At 42.2% G+C, this 21,458-nt stretch overlaps 1 protein-coding gene across 1 annotated transcript in view; it reads left to right on the top strand.

The window, feature by feature from the left end:
- Pdgfra (platelet derived growth factor receptor alpha) overlaps window positions 1-21,458 on the top strand; it is a 41,566-nt gene that overhangs the window by 8,101 nt on the left and 12,007 nt on the right. Inside the window, exons 4-16 of the mRNA XM_090343587.1 lie at window positions 2,531-2,791; window positions 3,945-4,075; window positions 6,053-6,224; window positions 6,320-6,509; window positions 9,288-9,403; window positions 11,102-11,228; window positions 13,286-13,479; window positions 15,172-15,266; window positions 15,488-15,620; window positions 17,661-17,765; window positions 18,368-18,478; window positions 18,711-18,864; window positions 19,982-20,148. Coding sequence (XP_090199713.1) covers window positions 2,531-2,791; window positions 3,945-4,075; window positions 6,053-6,224; window positions 6,320-6,509; window positions 9,288-9,403; window positions 11,102-11,228; window positions 13,286-13,479; window positions 15,172-15,266; window positions 15,488-15,620; window positions 17,661-17,765; window positions 18,368-18,478; window positions 18,711-18,864; window positions 19,982-20,148 — 1,956 coding nt within the window. The remainder of the gene's footprint in view (window positions 1-2,530; window positions 2,792-3,944; window positions 4,076-6,052; window positions 6,225-6,319; window positions 6,510-9,287; window positions 9,404-11,101; window positions 11,229-13,285; window positions 13,480-15,171; window positions 15,267-15,487; window positions 15,621-17,660; window positions 17,766-18,367; window positions 18,479-18,710; window positions 18,865-19,981; window positions 20,149-21,458) is intronic.

The raw sequence follows: 21,458 nt of genomic DNA, 5'->3' as shown, positions 1-21,458 counted from the left end.
ATGAAGACAGAGAATGAATAGGCAGGCTTTGTGTTAGATTTTTTCATCACAATAGATTGCAAATAGGCACCCAAATTTTCAGACTTAGAAAAACCTGCATTTATTTTTGTATGTGTATAGGTATGTATGAGTGCCACCATACTGTGGCTTGAGCTAGGGCCTTATATTCTTGCTTGCTTTTTTTTTTTTTTTTTTTTTTTTGCTCAAGGATGGTGCTCTACCACCTGAGCCACATATCCATTTAAGGCTTTTTCTTACTTCTGGATTTTGCTGGTTAACTGGAAATAAGTCTTGCAGATTTTTTCTTCCTGGGCTGGCTTTGAACCTTGATTCTTAGATCTCAGTCTCTTGAGTGGATAGGATTACAGGCTTCTAGCTTGCACTTACTGTTGTTGAATTGGAAGGGGTTTCTTACTGTTTTTTTTTAATTAAAATTTAAAGGGAAACCCCATGGGAACAATGCTCTTCTGTGTCCCCAGAGAGGTGGATGCAAGATGCCATGAGGCACTCAGGGGCTTATTAGGTGAAAGATCTTTAGAGTAAAGAGAGAAGAATCCTGTGAGGTTGAAAGAGTCACCTGACTGCATGGTCAGCATGGTTGAAGGTATGGACATCCTTAGACTGCTAAGGAAGGTGTTGGGTCCTAATTTTATGAACCCCAGTTTTATTCAGCTATTGGCAGGAAGCATGGCTAAGGAGTGTGACCTTAAGCTGAGATGATTTTCAATGTCAGACTGTGGACAATTAAATTCTTTGGGGTCATAGGATGCATAAACTTAACAACTACATCTATTTTAGGCTAAGCCATGATTTGGGACACATCTGGTCTACCTCATACCTTGCCTTCATGGTTTCACTTTTCTGTAATTTTGTAGTTGAGTTCTATCTGGATGTATTGTTTCTGTCTAGGACATAGTTCACAGGACTCTGATTTATTTGACCACTGTGTGCATAGTGTATGATGTCTTAGAAGATTAGTATTTTAAAGGAATGCCTGGGATAATGCATTAGGGATATCAATCTCTATGTTTGAACCTGAAATAACTCATAGCTTTATTTGTTGAAATCTTTACTAACACAGTTCACAAACTGGAAAATGGGGACAAATTTGAGTGATGGCAAGTAAAGTAGGCCATTGGGAAAAATATGAGTTGTTGGTCAAAACAAGCTGTTCACAATGGTTTGTCTTTGGGTATCTTTAACATTTTGGCCGGTGTAAGGTAGGAGGTCTTACAAAGCAACACTTTTTGCCTTTCCTTCTCAGCTTTGAGTCAGCTCCTCCTCTGGACCTGTGTCACTATAGGTGTCTCCAGGTATCCAGCCACACTCGTTTATATAAAACAGTATTTTAAACAAAATAACCTGTCCTGCCTTGGAAAGGGGAGTTATTTAGAATTTCATCTTAACTTCATAATACCACACTTGGTTCCCTTCAGTGAAATTCTAATTCTGGAGAGCTTTTTTCCTTGCTGTGAAAAGAATGATGGCAGCATGGGTTAGGGGTGCATCCTGAAGTTCCGAGTCATCTTAACTAGTCCAAAATGGTTTCCCATTCTGCCTGAAACACAACCACCACCCAACTGGCTCCGGAATTGTCCCATAGGGACCTTTTTGTCTGCAGTCATGGAGGGCCAGGGCCCTTTTTGGGGCTTTTGCTTAAAATGAGTACTACTTACCACAATGGATTAGCTAGTGGGTTCTTTGGAAAAGCAAGAGTCAGGTTGTGGAATTAAACACACTGGGGGAGAAACCCAGGGTATTGTACAAACTAAGCATGCACCCTGCCACTATACTTCACTCCCAGCTTCAAGTTATTATTTGGGAGCTTATTTTCAGTAGATTCCTGGCTTACTTTTTAATAAGAGTGGCTATAAGCATTAGGGTTTTCTAAAAGCATTTCATAATATAGGAATTATGACGATGTCCTCTTCTTTTGAACAGAGTTGAACTCTATTTAATTTTCCTTTTTAATTATCATGTTTTGATAATTAAATTAATTTGGATTCCTGGCTAGTATTTCTCTATTTTTCAGCATTTTTTTCCATTAGATACAGGCAGTGGAATATTATTCAGACTTGACAGCCTCCTGCTAGCTGTTAAAAGTTTCCAACTAGCTGGATGTTGGTAGGAATAGCTCTTCAGGAACTGTGTATAAACGTAAAATTCATACCTGATAATAGCAGTGCTGGGTTAGGGGGCTGGCTCTGTGGTAGAGAGCCCTTGCCTAGCAAATGGAACCATCTCCGATCTCTAGCAATGTAAAAATTAACAATTATAATGTCACCAGACCATCCTTCTGCATATATTTGCAAAAGAATGTCTAATCAAACCTCTTCTTCTTCCTCCTCCTCCTCCTCCTCTTCTTCTTCTTCTTCTTCTTCTTCTTCTTCTTCTTCTTCTTCTTCTTCTTCTTCTTCCTCCTCCTCCTCCTCCTCCTCCTCCTCCTCCTCCTCCTCCTCCTCCTCCTCTCCTCCTCCTCCTCCTCTTCTTCCTCCTCTTCCTTCTCCTCCTCCTCCTTCTCCTCCTGCAGACCCAGATGTAGCTTTTGTGCCTCTGGGCATGATGGATTATTTGGTCATTGTGGAAGATGATGATTCTGCTATCATACCTTGTCGGACTACGGATCCAGACACTCCGGTGACCTTGCACAACAGTGATGGGCCAGTGCCTGCCTCCTACGACAGCAGGCAGGGCTTCAATGGGACTTTCAGCATGGGGCCTTACATCTGTGAGGCCACTGTTCAGGGGAAGAAGTTCCAGACCATTCCATTTAATGTCTATGCTTTGAAAGGTACTTGTTCTTTCTTTTTCCTTCTTTAAATAAGAGCAATATTCAAACAAGGATTTTTTTTTTTCATTTGAATCACAGTCACTGGAAAATGGAGATCTGGACTTGTGTATAGCATAGCTGACCTCTGTGGCTCTAATAATTCTAGGATTAAAACATGCTAAAGGCTAAAGCTTGCTTACCCATGTAAGCAAGAGTTCGTGGGTTGGCTTCAAAATACTGTAAGGAATTCTTTGATTGCATAATAAGCCTCTTACTATTTGGTTCATATTCTTGATTACAGAAACCCTGGAAGCAAACACACAGCTCAGGAGGTCAGATGCCTAGATTAGGTTTTTAAAGTAATTTTAAGAAGTAAGCAATTTCAATCTTTTGTTACCAACTTTCAGCTTCGTCTCTTTGATCCAGGTGCTTAACCAGGGTGGGAAAGTGTGAGAGGTGTGGGGGAGGGGCTGGAAGCTAAGCACAGAGAACTTGCTGTGCATGGAGGAATAGCAGCAGGAGTACGTCATTCTGCTCTCTATTTTATTTTATTTTTAGTCAGTGATGGGGGTTGAATTTAGGGCCTGGGCACTGTCCTGAGTAGTTTTTGTTCAGGGCTACCACTTTGGCCACAGCACCACTGCTGGTTTTCTGTGGTTAGTTGAAGATGAGAGTGTCATGGACTTTTCTTCTTAGGCTGGCTTTGAACCACAATCCTCAGATTCCAGTCTTCTGAGTAGCTAGGATTATAGGCACGAACCACCAGTACCCAGCTAATTCCGCTCTTAATTAGGGCTTTATTGTGTGCCAGGCACTGAGAAAGTGCTAAGAGTAGCTGAAGGGGCAGAGTGGAGGAGAGGAGAAGGGGTGGGCCAGGAGTAAAGGGCCTAAAGTGGTGTTGGCCAGGAGTGAGTGGTGGGTAAATACATTATTAAGTATACTACTCCATGAGAAATTCAAATGTGCCTGACTCTGTTACATTGGAATTTATACTTACCAGTGCTGTCATGTGGTATTTTTTGTATCATAGCTGCATGTCAAGTTATGTAAACCAGCTCAAAACCAAGGCTTTGGAGCCACATTTTGCCTTGATCAGGGGAAAAAAACCACAACACAACCAAACCTTATATGCTCCATGGGTATTTAGGTCTTTGTATTTTTTTTTTTTTAATAGCCACATCAGAACTGGATCTAGAAATGGAAGCTCTTAAAACGGTGTATAAGTCAGGGGAGACGATCGTGGTCACCTGTGCTGTCTTTAACAACGAGGTGGTTGACCTTCAGTGGGCGTACCCGGGAGATGTGGTAGGTATCGGCAGGATGCCAAGGGGCATGGAGCGGGGGTAGCAGACATCAGATAACCTTCGGTATTCAAGATGCCTCTCACGGATGGGTGTGCACCAGAGCCACTTTAGACCTCAGCCTCTGTCTACAATGAGCTCACTGGACCTCATGGCTTCCTATGGGGCCTGTTAAGATTCCTTGGTCAGAACCCAAGGTGCATGGTCTCCTTGATATGTGGATAGTAGTACAAGAGCCATGACTCAATAGTCGGGTACTCAAGGTCATTGACATGAACTTGGAGATATAAATATAAGGACATAGTCATATAAATCTATGATGGGATATATATTCTATAGACATTGATATATTATATAGATCCATATGTATCTATGGCATACAAACTCTCAGCTTAATTTAAATTTTGTTCTTAAATTTATATGTCAGTGATTGCATATAGAGATTCCATTCTTGAGTACTTGTTTGTTAAACCTGACATTTGAAATATGATGTAAAAAATCAGTGTTAATAAAATATTTTAGGGGCCAGGAGTTTGGCCTAGTGGTTAAAGTGCTTGCCTAGCATGCATGAAGACCCGGGTTCGATTCCTCGGTACCACATACATAGAAAAAAGCCGGAAGTGGTGCTGAGGCTCAAGTGGTAGAGCTCTAGCCTTGAGAAAGTCCAAGGACAGTGCTCAGGCCCTGAGCTCAAGCCCAGGACTGGCAAAAAAAAAATAAAATTAAAAAAAAAATAAAATATTTTAATTAAAAAAAGACTCAAGCCCTTTTTCACAAGTCAGAAAGGAACAGGAATGTTTTATGGCTCCAAAATAGTAAGCAGAAAGTTAGAACAGTAAGAAACAATGGATTTTAAACATTTTCTAATTGTTGAGGCAATCTGTCATTCTCATTGTTTTTGGCCTCCATGTCTTTGGGTTCTGGGGCATATAGTGGTGTTGGTTTCCTGTCCTCCTTTCTTTTCTGCTTCCTTAGTACCCAGAATTCTGTGCCTCTCTGTTTTGCTTCCTATGGACCTGGCTCCCCTTCAGTGAATATCCATTTCTGTAATCATTCAGCAGAGGCAGTGTGGTTGTACATATATGAGAGAAAAATGTTTTCCAACCCCAAACCCTTGCTATTCAGCCCACAAATATATCATCTGAGTACTATTTTATAAAACTTTTTTTTCATAAAAGCAATGAAAGTTTATTATAGAAACTAAATAAAATCTAGGGGAAAAGAGAGAAAGTTGTTTCTCAGAGCATCAATGTTTCAGATTTTTTTTTTTTTGGCCAGGCCTGGGACTTGAACTCAGAGCCTAGGCACTGTCCTTGGACATTTTCTTCTCAAAGCTAAGACTCTGCCACTTGAGCCACAGCGCCACTTCCAGCTTTTTCTGTGTATGTGGAACCGAGGAATTGAGCCCAGGTCTTCTTGTATGCTAGGCACTCTATCACTAGGCTATGCTCCCAGCCCAGTGGTTCAGATTTGAAGGCTATAAATTGGTAATACATTTTATGCATAAATGTTTAATAATAGGTATCATTCCTTCAGCAGTGTCATAGAGACACCTCACCAGTGTCGTTAGAAATATGCTTTCCTTTATTTACTTCTAATTTAAAATGTGTCTTTTCAGTGCTGGGGATTGGATGCATGACTTCACATACATAATACATGTGCTCTACTGCTATGCTACATTCTCAATCCATTATCCTTTTAAAAGTTCATTTTCTAATGATCTAGATTTTTTAAAGCCTTTTTAGTATTTTTAGAGCAACTGTAGGTTTACAAGAAAATGGAGAGGTTGTATGATTTCCTATATAACTCCTGCCCCTCCATACATGCGGCCTACCCCACTACTGAGTCACGAGCAGGTGCATCTGATTAGGTAGACTGATCATGTAGACAGATCTTTACTCTCTAAAGCCTAGAGTTTCCATTAGGAACCACTCTGAGGAGAGAGCTCTTTAAAAGTCAATTTTCTTCTCCTCTACTGTAGAAAGGCAAAGGCATCACGATGCTGGAGGAAATCAAAGTCCCGACCATCAAATTGGTGTACACTTTGACAGTCCCTGATGCCACGGTGAAAGACAGTGGAGATTATGAATGCACTGCCCGCCAGGCAACTAAGGAAGTCAAAGAAATGAAGAAAGTCACCATTTCTGTCCATGGTACATTCTGTGTTCTAAAATGCCAGTCATCCATGCTGCTCAGGATCCTAACACAGTAATGATTGTGTCTAACAGAAACTTGTGTTCTATTACAGAAAGAGGGTTTGTTGAGGTCAAACCTACCTTTGGCCAGTTGGAAGCTGTCAAGCTGCATGAAGTCAAACATTTCGTGGTAGATGTGCAGGCCTACCCCCCTCCCAGGATATCCTGGCTAAAAGATAATTCAACTCTGATTGAAAATCTCACCGAGATCACCACTGATGTGGAAAAGATCCAGGAAATAAGGTAAAGAGCACCTTTCCCTAGCTGGGCTCAGTGACTCACACCTGTAATCCTAACGGTTCAGGAGTCTGAGATCTGAGGATCAGCCTGGGCACTAAAAAGTCTGAAAGACCCCTATCTCCAATTAATCACCAGAAAACTGGAAGTGGCACTGTGGCTCAAAGGGGTAGGATGGTAGCCTTGAGCTGTTAGAGCTCAATGACAATGCCCAGACCAGGGGTAGGGAAGTAGCCTCGAGCTGAAGTCCCACAACAGACAGACAGACAGACAGACAGACAGACAGACAGACGCATGCACGCTTGCATGCACACACACAAAAGAACGCTCTGCCCAGGACTACTTTCTTACTGTGTATTTTCTCAGACAAACCAATGTTGGTATGTGTTTTCATCACAGAAAGCAAAAAGTCTACCTAGAAAACAATAATCTGAGTTGGAACTAATTCTTTAAGAACATTGCAGTGAGGTAATAACATTTAAGGATTAAATGAAAAGAATGATTGGGGTCCAGAAGTGTGGCCTAGTGGTAGAATGCTTGCCTAGTATGCACAAAGCCCTGGGTTTGATTTCTCTGTGCTACATACACGAAAAAGCCAGAAGTGGCACTGTGAATCAAGTGATAGAGTGTAGCCTTGAGAAAGCCCAAGGACAGTGCCCAGGCCCTGAGTTCAAGCCCTACAACTGCCAAACAAAAAAAAAAAACAGAAAAACCCCCAAAGTGGTACGTTTTTCTCACCTTTTAACTAGTTTGGCAGTTTTGGATAAGTCATTCTTTGGCTTCCATTTCCCATTTAGAAACTAGGATTAGGAGTTCTTTATGTTCTGCAAAGCAAGCAACTAGATCACATGAATCTTGAGGTTCCTTCCTTCCTTCCTGTCTACTTTTTTTCCTTCCCTTCTTTCTTTTCTTTTTCCTTCTTTTCTTCCTTCCTTCCCTCCCTCCCTCCCTTCTTCCTTCCTTCCGTTCTGTCATGAGACCTGAATTAAGGATAAGAGGAAATGCCACTTCTCCTCCCCTTCACTCCTTTCTCTCTCCCCTCCCCTCCCTTTCCACTGCCCTCCTTTCTTGTGCTGATGCAGGGGCTTAGATTTAGGGTCTGACACAGTCCTTTAACTTTTTTGCTCAACTCACATGCTCTGCTACTTGTACTACACCTTTGCTTATGGATTTGTAGTGGTTAATTGGTGATAAGAACCTCATGGACTTTCTTGCCTATGCTGGCTTTGAACCATGCTCCTCAGATCTAGGAGTAACTAGGATTACAGTTTGTTTCCCTCTCCCCCCTCTCATAGTGCTGGAGATGAAACCCAGGGTATGTTACATGCTAGGTAAGCACTTTAGGACTGACTGCACAATCAAATTGCACTAAGGAGTGCCGTTTTAATCTATGATTAACTCCAGGAATTCAAAAATATATCTTGAAGGTCTCAGCTAATTAACTCATATACTCTTCTCTGAAATCTTCCCCAGGGAAAATACAATTAATCCTGTATTTCAAGCCTGCAGGAAAGGGGACATCAGAACTTTTCCCATCAGTGCACTTAACTCTAGGATTTACTTTGCTTTTGCTGAACTACATTTTCCATATCTAATAATTGAGAAGAATTTTGTGTGATTATGAGGGTAAGAATTGTGTCCAACACATGGAATTTTATATCCTGTATGGAACAATTGTAGACGAGAAATACTGAATCTAAAAGGTCTTTCATTTCCTCTCCTCCTTCCCTCCCTCTCTTGCTCCCTCCCTCCCTCCTTCCCTCCTTTCCTTCCTTTCCTTCCTTTTTAATCCAGCTCCTCCTCCCCCTCCTCTTCCTCCTGCTTCTTTCTCTCTCTTTTGGTGCTGAGATGGGACTCAGGGAAAGCCTCTTGCATGTTAGCAATTCCTCTCCCATTGTGCCACACCCCAGCCCTAGGGGTGAAATATATGCATGCAAATATACATGAGGTGAGCAGCTTTCTACTAGGAACTGTGAAGTCCAAGAGGAATAGGAAAATCCTGGCACAGCTACTTGTTCACAAAGGTCTAAACAAGTTCCACAGGTTGCAGTCAATAGCAATGACCAGTCATACTCACTAGAAGAGGAGGAGAAGGAGGAGGAGGAGGAGGGAGAGAGAAAGAGAAAGAAAGTAAAGTAGGACTTGCATCCTACTCTTCGTCTGATCAACAGAAAGAGCACCTTTGTTCTGTTTTTTTTGTCAGAATCATCTAATGACAGATAGAGAAAACAGGTGTTTTGTTTAAAAGTCATGGATTTTCTTTAAAAAAGAAAAGCAGGTGGGCAGTGTCTATTCTTATTCCTAACTGAAGCCTTATCACTGAAAACTCTTGCAAATGGCCTTTGCTTATCTCAAAATATCTAGTTTTCTTTGGTGTCTGTGATCTAGACCTTCAATTCATGGGAAATGTATTAAGAAGTCCCCAAAAGAGATTGATATGGACAAGAAAAAAATTTACAAGCAGAATGGAATTTAATGGGTCGGGAGTTTGGCCTAGTGGTAGAGTGCTTGCCTAGCATGTACAAAGACTTGGGTTCGATACCTCGGTACCCCATACATAGAAAAAAAGCCAGAAGTGGTGCTGAGGCTCAAGTGGTAAAGTTCTAGCATTGAGAAAGTCCAAGGACAGTGCTTAGGCCCTGAGCTCAAGCCCAGGACTGGCAAAAAAAAAAAAAAAAAAAAAAAAGAAAGAAAGAAAGAAAAGAAAAGAATGGAATTGAAGTTAAAGATGGTCATTGTGAAGTTTAGTTAGCCATTGCTTACTCCAAGTTCTCTTCTTTGAAGGTATCGAAGCAAATTGAAACTGATCCGTGCTAAGGAAGAGGACAGCGGACATTACACAATTGTAGTTCAAAATGAGGATGATGTGAAGAGCTATACTTTTGAACTATTAACTCAAGGTATGTAAAGACATACAAAGGCAATGCCAGGTCTCAGAATGGCTGTCTCCAGATAGTTTGGCATTCCTTCTCCATGCTACAGAGGAAAGCAACACTGGAAGTGAGGACTAACAGCAGGGTCTGGAGATGGCACATGTCAGGGACTGCAAATGCAGGTAGAGTTTGCGCATTCCTAATCCAAAAGTCTGGAATGCTGCAAAGTCTGAAACTTTTTGAGCACAGACCTGATGCTACTACCCAATCTAACACCAGACATCTAGAGATGGGTCACCATTGAAACACAGGTACACACAACTACTGAACAAATCCATGTCCAGGATATGTATAGATGTATATGGAGGAGAATGATAGGAGGGGTGATGGTGATTGAACTGATCATGCTCACACTCATTTTAAAAATTGCTTGGCTTGGGGCCTGAAGTTTGGTAGAATGCTTGCATAGCATCCACAAAGACCTGGGTTTGATTGCTTGATACCATATACATAGAAAAAGCCAGAAATGGTGCTGAGGCTCAAGTGGTAGAGCTCTAGCCTTGAGAAAGCCCAAGGACAGTGCTCAGACTCTGAGCTCAAACCCAGCTCTGGCAAAAAAATTTCTAGGCTCTGGTGGTCTATGCCTGTAATGTTAGCTACACAGGTGGCTGAGATCTGAGGATTGTGGTTCAAAACTAGCCTGGGTAGAAAAGTCCATGAGACTATTACCTCTAATTAACACATCCCCCCACAAAAGGTGCATCTATATAAATGGATTTCATCTCCACAAAGTATCTTACTGTGTTTATGCAGTCTTTGAAACTAAGATTTTCTGAAATCTAAAGCATTTCTGCATTTTTCTTTTTTGGAATGTTGAGGATTGAACCAGAGCTTTGCACATGCTAAGCAAGTACTTTTACTACCGAGCTCGAGCTCAACCTCAGTACAGGACACTTCTAATCCCTGGTGTTTCGGGTGAGGGTTGCGCATCCCGTATTCCCAGGAGGTCTGATTACTCTGAATCCTGTGAGTCGGAATAGCTTTCTCAGCTCCTGTTTGTGCCTCTAGTTCTGAGAAGGACAAAATCATGTTTTATTAGTCCAGATGGCCTTTATTTTTGATGAACAACAGTCATCTTGGAGAATTTTGCTTAGCTCCCCTTGTAGGTGTTAGAGTGGTCCCTGGCAGAACAGAGTGCCTGGGTCTGCTTACATTCAAGTTCAGCAGCTATCACACAGCTCCTCAGGTGCTGCTGTAGGTAGGTGCTTGATCCCCAAAGTAAATCTGTGATACAAGTATTAACCTATCTCTCTAACTTGTGTGACTACAGATTATTTTGAAAAAAAAATCTTGAAAGCCTAATAATGTTCCACAGATGCACTTGGGTAAATGCTGCTTTAGATTATACTTTAGTTGAATCCATTAATCAAATCCTAAGCTCTAATGCAATTTAAAGAGTCTCTTTGTCTTTCAAGCCAAATGACCACAGGCAATTTTCACTTTCCTCATTCTGGTTTTAAAATATCCCAGACACAAATCCCTAAACACTGAGCGTGTGAAAATCCTCCTAACCAAATGTGTCTGTTAAAGCAGGAGAAATACTCAGGCAACTGGGTTCAGCTTGGCATTTGAATGCCATGGTTTCTGAACTCATGTGTCACTGTAAGTCTCTACAAGTTCCAGGATGCCAAGTGCCCAACTCTGACCTCCTTCTCCCTCTTGTAGTGCCTTCCTCCATTTTGGAGTTGGTGGATGATCACCACAGCTCTGGTGGGGGACAGACGGTGAGGTGCATGGCCAGAGGCGTGCCTCTTCCTGACATTGACTGGATGATCTGCAAGGACATTAAGAAGTACGTAAAGCAGATGTCCCTTATTCTCCTGTACCCAGACTGTTCCCTGCTTCACGCAAAGAACTTCACATGCTATTTCTTTGGCTGGCCTGTCTATGTATTTGCAATTTTTATTTAGTTTTAGTCTAAGGCTTATGTTACTGGTAAACTGTAAGCAAAGGTTCTGAATGTAGACCCCAGTGTCCAGTCCAGGGTGCGTGCGTGCGTGCGTGCGTGTGTGCGTGTGTGTGTGTATTTGTATGTGTTCATTAAGAGCCATAGGGAGAAGGTCCATGGCTTTCTTTGGTTCTCAAAAAGAAATTTTAAGAACCATTGTCCCCAGAGGTAACAGCCCTTATTTTTTATATCATAATTTTTTTTTTAAGTCAGTCATGGGGCTTGAACTCTAGGCCTGAGCTTTTCAGCTCAAGGCTAGTGGTCTACTACTTTGAGCTACAGTGTTAGTTCTGGTTTTCTGGTGGTTAATTGGAGATAAGAGTTTCATGGGCCAGAAGTTAGCCTAGTGGTAAAGTGCTTGCCTAGAATGCATGAATACTCTGGTTCAATTCCTCAGTACGACATACATAGAAAAAGCTGGAATTGGTGCTATGGCTCAAGGGGTAGAGTTCTAGCCTTGAGAAAGCTCAACGGCAGAGCTCAGGCCCTGAGTTCAAGCCCCAGGACTGGCAAAAAAAAGTCATGGATTTTAGTGTCTGGGATGGCTTTGAACTTCAGTCCTCATATCTCAGCCTCCTGAGTAGCTAGAATTACAGGCATGAGCCATTGGCACCTAGCTGCATCACAATTCTTACTTGGTGCACTTTGCATTGGTGGCTAACATGGCATGTGAACCTAAATGAAAACAGTGCCCTTGTAACCAGAACCCCCTCTATTCTACTTTACCTTCCTTTTTTCTTCCTTCCTTCCTTCCTTCCTTCCTTCCTTCCTTCCTTCCTTTCTCTTTCCCTTTCTCTCTTTCCCTTTCTCTCTCTCCTTCCTTCCTTCCCTTCCCTTCCCTTCCCTTCCCTTCCCTTCCCTTCCCCTTCCTTCCTTCCTTCCTTCCTTCCTTCCTTCCTTCCTTCCTTCCTTCCTTCCTTCTTTCTTTCTTTTTTCTTTCTTTCTTTGAAAAGGTCTCCCTACATTTCAAGTGGATTTGGAGCTCAAACTCATATTTCCTTAGCCTCCCGAGTGCTGGGATTACAGGCACGTTCCACCATGCTTGGATATATCTTTAATTATTTTTAAATTAATATGTGTTAATTGAACAAAACAATAGATTTTATTATGATGTTTTGCTAGTTGTGGGGCTTGAACTCAGGGCCTGAACACTGTCCTTGGACTTTTCTCAAAGCTAGAGCACTACCACTTGAGCCACAGCACCATTTCCAGCTTTTTCCTATGTATGTGGTACCGAGGAATTGAACCCGGGTCTTTGTGCATGCTAGGCAGGCACTCTATGACTAGGCCAAACTCCCAGCCCCTAGCCCCTATTATGACATTTTTGTACGTGTATCTTATGTATTTTGATCATAGTCCTGATAACCTTCCCTTCATTGCCCCTTTCCTCTGTCTTGTAAAAGGGGCATGGTTACTGCTGTGTTCAGGAGTCTGCTTCTCCTTAAAGGCTGATAGTCTTGGTCCTTATCCTCTCCTAGGGCTAAGGGATGACTGCATGCTGACTCCAGGTCTTACAACTCAATCCAGTACTCTCCCATCTCTACTGACACCTAAGGGGCCCTTCTTAGTGTGAGTTCTAGGAAGGGAGGATGCTGGACCATTTTCAAAGGTTAGATTGGTGGGCTTGCCAAACCATTCTGATGTTCAATTGCTCAGTTTGTTCATAGGCTAAAGATGTGCGATCAGTAGTGGTCTCTTATTGAATTATGTGTAATTATTGAATTACGTTTCAGTTATTTAGTTGGGTGTGTGAAAATAAGTCTAATGTTCACATGATAAGAGAGACAACCTGTAGTGTCTACAAGTGTAGACTAGGTCAGGAAATAGACAAGGTCACAAGACACGCTTACCTTCACAACTCCTAAAAATCAGCTCTGTTTTTATGCCCTTTTCTTCTCTAGATGTAACAATGAAACTTCATGGACATTTCTAGCCAATAATGTCTCCAATATCCTCACGGAGATCTATCCCCGAGACAAGAGTACCGTGGAAGGTCGAGTGACATTCGCCAAAGTGGAGGAGACCATTGCAGTTCGATGCCTGGCCAAGAATCTCCTTGGTACTGGGAACCGAGAGCTGAAGCTGGTAGCCCCCAGTAAGTTGCTCAGTAGACAGGACAACACCAGGCCGTTAGCTGTCTGCTATCCTCAGCTGGAACCCAGAGACCTAGATAGGGAACTATAGAAATGAAGATCCCAAAGTAAAAATCCCACCATGAATGCAGTTAAGGGATTATCTCTGAGTACTAGGACCTTGGTTGCAGATCCACTCACAAAGCTGCGTTTTGTAGAAGCCTCTTGGCATTTTGCTTATAAAATAGTATAGCTACTGAATTTCTAGTCTAAATACTCCTGTGTGTGTGTGGGGACTCTTTTTATCTCATTGTTCATTAAAACATTTGAGATCAGGTTGAATGCTTCTTCTTAAATGCAGTTCCTGGGGACTTGAGCTCAGTGCTTGGGCACTGTCCCTGAGCTTCTTTTGCTCAAGAATAGCACTCTAGCAATTGGACCACAGCTCTACTTCTAGTTTTTTGGGTAGTTTATTGGAGATAAGAGCCTCATGGATTCTCTCTGTCTATCTGTCTGTCTGCCTCTCCTGCGCCTCCCCTCCCTCTCTTTCTCTCTCTCTCTTTCTTTTTTTTGTGGTCATGGGGCTTGAACTCTGGGCCTGGGCATTGTCCCTGAGCTCTTCACCTCAAGGCTACCGCCCTACCCCTTTGAGCCACAGTGATGCTTCCAGTTTTCTGGTAGTTAATTGGAGATAAGAGTCTTACAGACTTTAGCTCCCGGGCTGGCTTTGAATTGCTATCCTCATATCCCAGCCCCCTGAGTAGCTAGGATTATAGGCGTGAGCCACTGGCACACCATTCCTCATGGATTTTCTTGCCTTGTTGGCTTCAAACTATGATCCTCAAATCTCAGCCACTGGCGTGACTCGGATTACAGGTGTAAGCCATGGGTATCTGGCAATAGATCAAATTCTTTTTTTAAGATAAAATTTGATTGTTATTAGTAAGGAGTGGTACAGAGGGGTTATAATTGCATAAATCAGAGAATGAGCACAATTCTTTTCTTTTTTCTTTTTTTTTTTGCCAGTCCTGAGGATTGAACTCAGGGTGTTGGCACAGTCCTTGAGCTTTCTCAAGGCTAGTACTTTATTTACTACTTGAGCCACAGCACCACTTCTGGCTCTTTCTCTATATGTGGTACCAAAGAATTGAACCCAGTGCTAGACAAGCACTCTCCCACTAGGCCATGCTCCCGGCCCTGAATACAGTTCTTAGGCACTGTGACCCCTTCCTTTACTTTCTCCCCTTCTGTCCCTGCCCACCAGTTGCATAGTTCATTTTTTACATAATGTATATTGACTACAATGATTTAAAGGAATTGAATAAATGTAGCCCAAAGAAATAAGAAAAAAAACCCTCACAATCTTTCAAAAAATAAGCTTTGTAACAAAGCTTATGTTATAGAGGTTTCTGTACAATCTCCATCTCACTGACGAGTCTTTATTATTCCTATTCCTATTCTGTTTAAGGAATTATATTTGGAGCATCACTGGAGATAGTATTGATTTCCTGCATTGAATTTGGCCCCTTTTACCAGGGAAGAGTTATGTAGTTTGGTGGGTGCAGTTGTTTGCAAGATGGTATTGCCATTCCTCCAGTGAGGCTGGCAACTCTCACTGCCACCATTGAGAGATATCCAGCCAGGCCTCCCCACCTCCCTTACCATGTGTCTGCTAGGAAAATCTCCACCATACCTCTCTCTCTTTTGTCTCTCAGCCCTGCGTTCTGAACTCACAGTGGCAGCTGCAGTCTTGGTGCTGTTGGTGATTGTGATCATCTCACTGATTGTCCTGGTTGTCATTTGGAAGCAAGTAAGTATTTTTTCAGGGCACAGAAAGTTTTCAAAGCCAGTCAAAGCACAAATAGCAGCCATGCTCAGGGCTTGGCCCATAGACAGGACTCAGAGATGCCAGGTAGATCAAATGGTGTTGGTCTTTCCTCAATCTAGTCATGGTCACTGCTGCTGCAATTGAGGATTTGGTGTCTTGAGACCTGGGATAACTTACCAGTTTTCTGTTCTGGTCATGTATAGAAACCAAGGTATGAAATTCGCTGGAGGGTCATTGAATCAATCAGTCCTGATGGGCATGAATATATTTATGTGGACCCGATGCAGCTGCCTTATGATTCAAGATGGGAGTTTCCGAGAGATGGACTAGTGCTCGGTAAGATCCTCTGAGGGCCACCTCCCATCACTCTGTTCTCGCTTGTGTACCTTATTGTTTGAAGGCCTGGGTCACAATCAGAAGTCTGAGTTCTGCTTTTGTACGGAGCATGCAACATAAATCTTCTAGCAGAAATACCTCCATCTTTTTTTTTTTTTTTTGAATGGTGGTACTAGGCCTCAACCTCAGGGTCTTGAGCTCTTGTTAGGCTTGTTTGCTCATGGCTGGTACAGGACCACTTGAGACATCCCTACAGTCATGTACTTTGCTAGTTAATTGGAGATAGTCTCTTGGATTCTTCTGCATAGACTGGCATCAAACCAGTTCAGGCGGTGCTCCACATCTTAGCCTTTTGAGTAGCTAAGATTACAGGTATGAGCCTTAGGTGCTGAGCTAAATAGTCCCATCTTGAAAATGAGTTGCTTGGGGCTGAAGGAAGGGGTAGAACACATGACAAAACAAAAGTCTTAATTAGTCTGGCATGGTGGTACACATCTCTAATCTCAGCCACTTGGGAGGTGGTGATCAGGAGAATCAGGCTTCAAGTTTAGCATATTAGAGGCTTTCGCCATATTAAAAAAGGGAGCATGGCTTGGCTGCCAGTAATCCTAGCTATACCCAAGACAGAGGTAGGAAGATGGCAGTCTATAGCTAGCCTGAGTAAAAATGTGAGAACCTGACCAAAAGTAACTGAAACACACACAAAAAATATACAAATATGGCTTAAGGGGTACCGTGTCTGTCTCACATACATAGAAAAAGCTGGAAATGATGCTATAGCTCAAGTGGTAGAGCGCAGGTCTTGAGAAAGCCCAAGGACAGGACTCAGTCCTTCAGTTCAAGCCTCAGGACTGGAAAACAAAAACATGTAAAATAACCAAGTCAACTTGTTATCGATTTCAAATATTTTCTTCCTGGGCCAAGAATAATGCATGAAGATAAAGTCTAAGGGAGTTCTGTTTTTGTTTTTCAAATTACCTTCTAAATGAATGAAAACAAGACAAAGGGAAATGAAAGTTAGATTTAGAGGTGTGTCACAATGAATAATCTCACCAAGTACAGGTATATTTTAATTACCTGCCTACCTGTCTCATCCCAGAACACTGCAAGGTTTAGGTTTAAATAACTCCCTAAGAATAAGTCATCCTTGTGGCTTCCAATTTCAAGTGCTTATACTTAAGCTTTCTTTATTATATTTTTTTACCACTATTTCCAAAAAAGGGATGAAGTACTTATAGAAGTTAAAAAGTAATAAAGTATGGGAAGCAGGGCAAAAATCTCTGACATGCACTGCTTTGTGTTTGTTTCTGGGTGAGGTCAGGGTGTTTGTAGAGGTGACCTGTATGGGTACAAGGCCAACAGCAGACCATGGGGGACACTGAGAGTCAGTTGTCCCCCATGAGCTGGGTCTTTCCCTGCCTGTGCTGCCCATGACCAGAGGGGCCCCTGAAAACTCATGGAAGCTTTAAGGGTGGGTTTCACTTTCTCTTTGTTATTCTCTGCATGAAGGAAAGGCTTGTTCTCTTGCTTCCCACCATGGCAGAGGCTCCCTGTCAGATGCAGCCACAGCTTGAAGCTTTCATGTGTGCATTCCTTGCAATCAGTGATGGTTTGAGTCCTGAAGTATTTCCAGTGGTTAAGGATTTATGTTATGCAAAGGATGCTTCTGTTTGCATGCTGAAAACAGAAGGGTAGAGAACCAGGGGATTTTGGCAGAAGCCACAGAGGCAAGTGCAGAAGAGCTCAGGGCCTGGCCAGCACCTCGCTGGGAGCCAGTGTTCACATAGGGAGGGCTGCCTCCCCTGCGCCCCCCCCATCTGTTTTCCTTTCCATTGCCAATGTTATTTGACAAAAATGACTACACTAATTTCTTCCCCTGTGGACTCTATTCTCTTTGTGACATGACGACTTGGAGGAATAATTAGGCTTACTCAATATGAATAAAACACCCACCCAGCTGTGTACCTTTGCGTGTTGGCTGTGGCCAGTGAAGCTGGGGCTGGTGTGTGTTCATTGTTCTATTGTTCTGCTTGCTTGCAGGTCGGATCTTGGGGTCCGGTGCCTTTGGGAAAGTGGTTGAAGGAACAGCCTATGGATTGAGCCGGTCCCAGCCTGTCATGAAGGTGGCAGTGAAGATGCTCAAACGTAAGTGCTTGCTGGCTGGTCCTATTTTGAGCATAAAGCTAGTAGACAGCAAATTTAGGATTGCAACTGGGTTCTTTTGACTAGTGTGTGTATGTGCGCACGTGGGCATCCGTGTGTGTGTGTGTGTGTGTGTGTGTGTGTGTGCTAGTACTGGGGTTTGAACCCAGGGCTTTGCACTCTCCTTGGCTTTTACACTAAAGGTTGGGACTCTACCACCTAAGCTGTACCTGTATTACTAGCTTTTTGTTGGCTAATTGGAGGTGAGAATCTCATGGACTTTTCTGCCCTGGCTGGCTTTGAACTATGATCCACAGATCTCAGATTCCTAAGTAGGTTTTATGTGATTGGGACAATTTGTTGATGAGTTAGTTTTTTTTCCCCTTTTGGATTGCTGTTGTTATTCATATATTTAGAAATTAAGAGTTGTTATTTCTAGTAGTTTCTTTTTACCCTAAAGTCTAAGGAATTAGAGTTTAGGCTGAGTGGATCATCTGCTCTTCTTTTAGACTCTTCATAAATAAAATGATACAGAATCACAATTTTTCTGTGAATGAGAAGTAGGTCATTCAGTTGAACTGATACCTACTTTTTTTCTTCCATAGCCACAGCCAGATCCAGTGAGAAGCAAGCTCTCATGTCTGAATTGAAGATAATGACTCACTTGGGACCACACTTGAACATCGTGAACTTGCTGGGAGCCTGTACCAAATCAGGTAGGCTCAATGACCTGTATGACCAGTGATGAGAGTTGGCACTGAACCCCTAGAGTTATATGAGTTGGCAGACCAGGTTCAAATCTCCATCCATTCAAGTTCTTTAGTGGAGTCCATTGAATTGCTAGAAACTTGTTGCTTTGGAACAACAGCTCTTGACACTACACACATAGCCAACTCTTGGCCTTTCTGCTCATCTCATCCATCTCCTAACTGGTTTTGGTTCCCACAGGCCCTATTTACATCATCACAGAGTACTGCTTTTATGGGGATTTGGTGAACTATTTGCATAAGAATAGGGATAGCTTCATGAGCCATCACCCAGAGAAACCAAAGAAAGAGCTGGACATCTTTGGACTGAACCCAGCAGATGAAAGCACACGAAGGTAAGTGTGAAGAAAAACACTGCTGTGCCACTGTCTTACAAGCCTCACAAATGAAGAGAACCCATGTCCTTAGAATTTTAGTGCCATAGATAGCAAGACTTAGATTCCAGCCTGTCTGTTCAGCTATGACAGCTTAGATAGATGTGTGATGTCTGCAGGTAGGACATTAAAAGGGATGGCTGTGCTGATAGTCTTGAGAGTCAGAGTGAGAGCTGAAATCATTTGGGGAGCCATTCTGCGACCTCTATATAATCCATTAGGATTTGTAAAATGCATCTGTGGTCAGGGATGCTTGAATTTTCATAACTTGAGGATCTCTAAGCTTGAGCTATTGGTCCTTGCTGAACCTGGACCTATAAATTACACCAGTGAGAGTGTCTCCAAGCAGAAACCTGTAAGTGATCATAATGATCTCTAGATATGAAGTCCTGTAAGATCAGAAATGACAGTAAATCCACTTTGTATTAAATTACTTAATGATACCATGTGGTGGCTAAATTTATTGGGTGGAAGGATTGTCTACTCAAGCCATCGGGCCACATGGCCCAGGTTTCTGGCTTGAGTTAAGAGATTGGTATTTAATGTCATTGATTTTTTTCAAGTTTTCAATATAGTGGACTTAATACTCTAAGTCTGTGGGAACAGAGACCCCTGTCTTCCCTTGGCTCTCCAGGAAGTTTGTGTCCTTGATGACAGGAAGTGTGGCAGAGCCACTCAAGACAATTTAGGCAAATCAATAGAGAAAGATCATGGAAGCTAATGTTAGATAGCCCCATAGTGTTTCCCACCTTTGCCGATTGGATTCATTCTTCAGAATGTTCAAGAAGGTGTTTCCTTCCCCCAGGATTCATTTTGCTAACAAAACCTCTTTAGTTTCTTAGTATAGCTGGATTTGAGATGACTGTGCATTTGTGCTGTTGATTACTGATCATCTTCCAGCCTCAGCCTCTACAATATGCAGGGTACATATTGATTTTGCTTCTGCTCGTCCTGTGGACTCCATGTCTTTCTCAATAGCTGCATATTATAAATTCCTAAATCAGCATCTCTGGAGACATTTACTAGATGCTCACACCCGAAGTCACCCTCGATGACATTTCTTCATCTGTTTTTACAGCTATGTGATTTTATCTTTTGAAAACAATGGTGACTACATGGACATGAAGCAAGCTGACACCACACAGTATGTCCCCATGCTGGAAAGAAAAGAGGTGTCTAAATATTCCGATATTCAGAGATCGCTGTATGATCGGCCAGCCTCCTATAAGAAGAAATCTATGTTAGGTAAAAGTGTCTCTGCTTACTCTGGGCATTCTTATGTTCTGGTGGTTGAATATGATGCTGAGACTTCTCAGAAATGTCAGCAGGGATAAGAGGAACTCACAGAGTTCCTGCCTCTGTGGCTCAGAGAGAATACTTGCCTACTATATGGCAGGCTTTGAGTTCAATCCCCATCACTGCAAAAACAACTAAGTAAACAAATAGACTCGTGTAATCTATTTCTTAAACTTTAAATATAATCACTTAATTTTCCCCCTGAGACTTGAACTCAGGTCCTGGGTGTTGTTCTTGAGATCATTCACTCAGTTCTAGTGTTCTACCATTTTGAACCACGGTATCACTTCTGGTTTTCTGAGGGTTAAGTGGAGATAAGAGTCTCATGGATTTTCCTGCCTGGGTTGACTTTGAATCACAACCCACAGATCCTCAGATTTCAGCCTCATGAGTAATGAGGAATGGGCCACTGGCACCCAGCAACTTTTATTTTTAATTTAATGACTTTTGTTTTTCTTTTCTTTTCTTTTCTTTTGTCAGTCTTGGGTCTTGAACTCTGGGCCTGGGAGTTGTCTTGGAGCTGTTCAGCTCAAGGCTACCTCCATACCCCTTTAGCCACAGTGCCACTTCTGGTTTTCTAGTGGTTTATTGGAGATAAGAGTATCAGGTGCTTTGAACCTGGATCCTCAGTTCTCAGCCTCCTGAGTAGCTAGGATTACAGCCACAATGCCCGGCTGACTTTCTTTTTTCTTAATGTCTTTTTACATTAAAAAAATGGAGATATATAATTTTTTTAATTCCCTGGGCAAAATTGAAAGCCAGCAATCTTTTCTGTTATTGTGTTTTTTTAAAATTTAGCATTGTTATTATAAAGGTGATGTGCAAAGTGGTTACATAAATCAGACAAAAAGTACATTTTTGAACAATGTCACTTCTGTGTGTGTGTGTGTGTGTGTGTGTGTGTGTGTGTGTTTTCTCAAGCTTTGTATGATTCTGCTGTGAGTTTGGTAATCCTTGCTTCTAGCTTCCCTAACATCCACTGTGCTATAGAGTAGATGGTATAGAGTAGAAAACTTGAACTTGTATTTCCTGACAAGTTTTTACATTGACTGTTTGAAGGTCTGTGTGTTTTCAAAACAGGCGTATGTGGTGTCGTTGGAAGTATTTTTATGAACTCCAGGGTAGTTACCTAGCTGGAGCTATGCCAGATGGAGCTGTCAGGGAAAGTGATTTGGAAATCATTAAGATGTTCTGAATATTTCCATGAGGAAGGTATTGCTCATTAAAAAACCAAGAAGAAAAAAGAATGTGTTTTGCAA

This window comes from Megascapheus bottae, chromosome 13 (genome assembly GCF_031878675.1).
Source record: "Megascapheus bottae isolate mThoBot1 chromosome 13, mThoBot2.hap1, whole genome shotgun sequence".
NCBI classification, from domain to species: Eukaryota; Metazoa; Chordata; class Mammalia; order Rodentia; family Geomyidae; genus Megascapheus; species Megascapheus bottae.
Note: the sequence above shows the minus strand (reverse complement) of the source record. Positions and strands in the feature narration are given on the sequence as shown.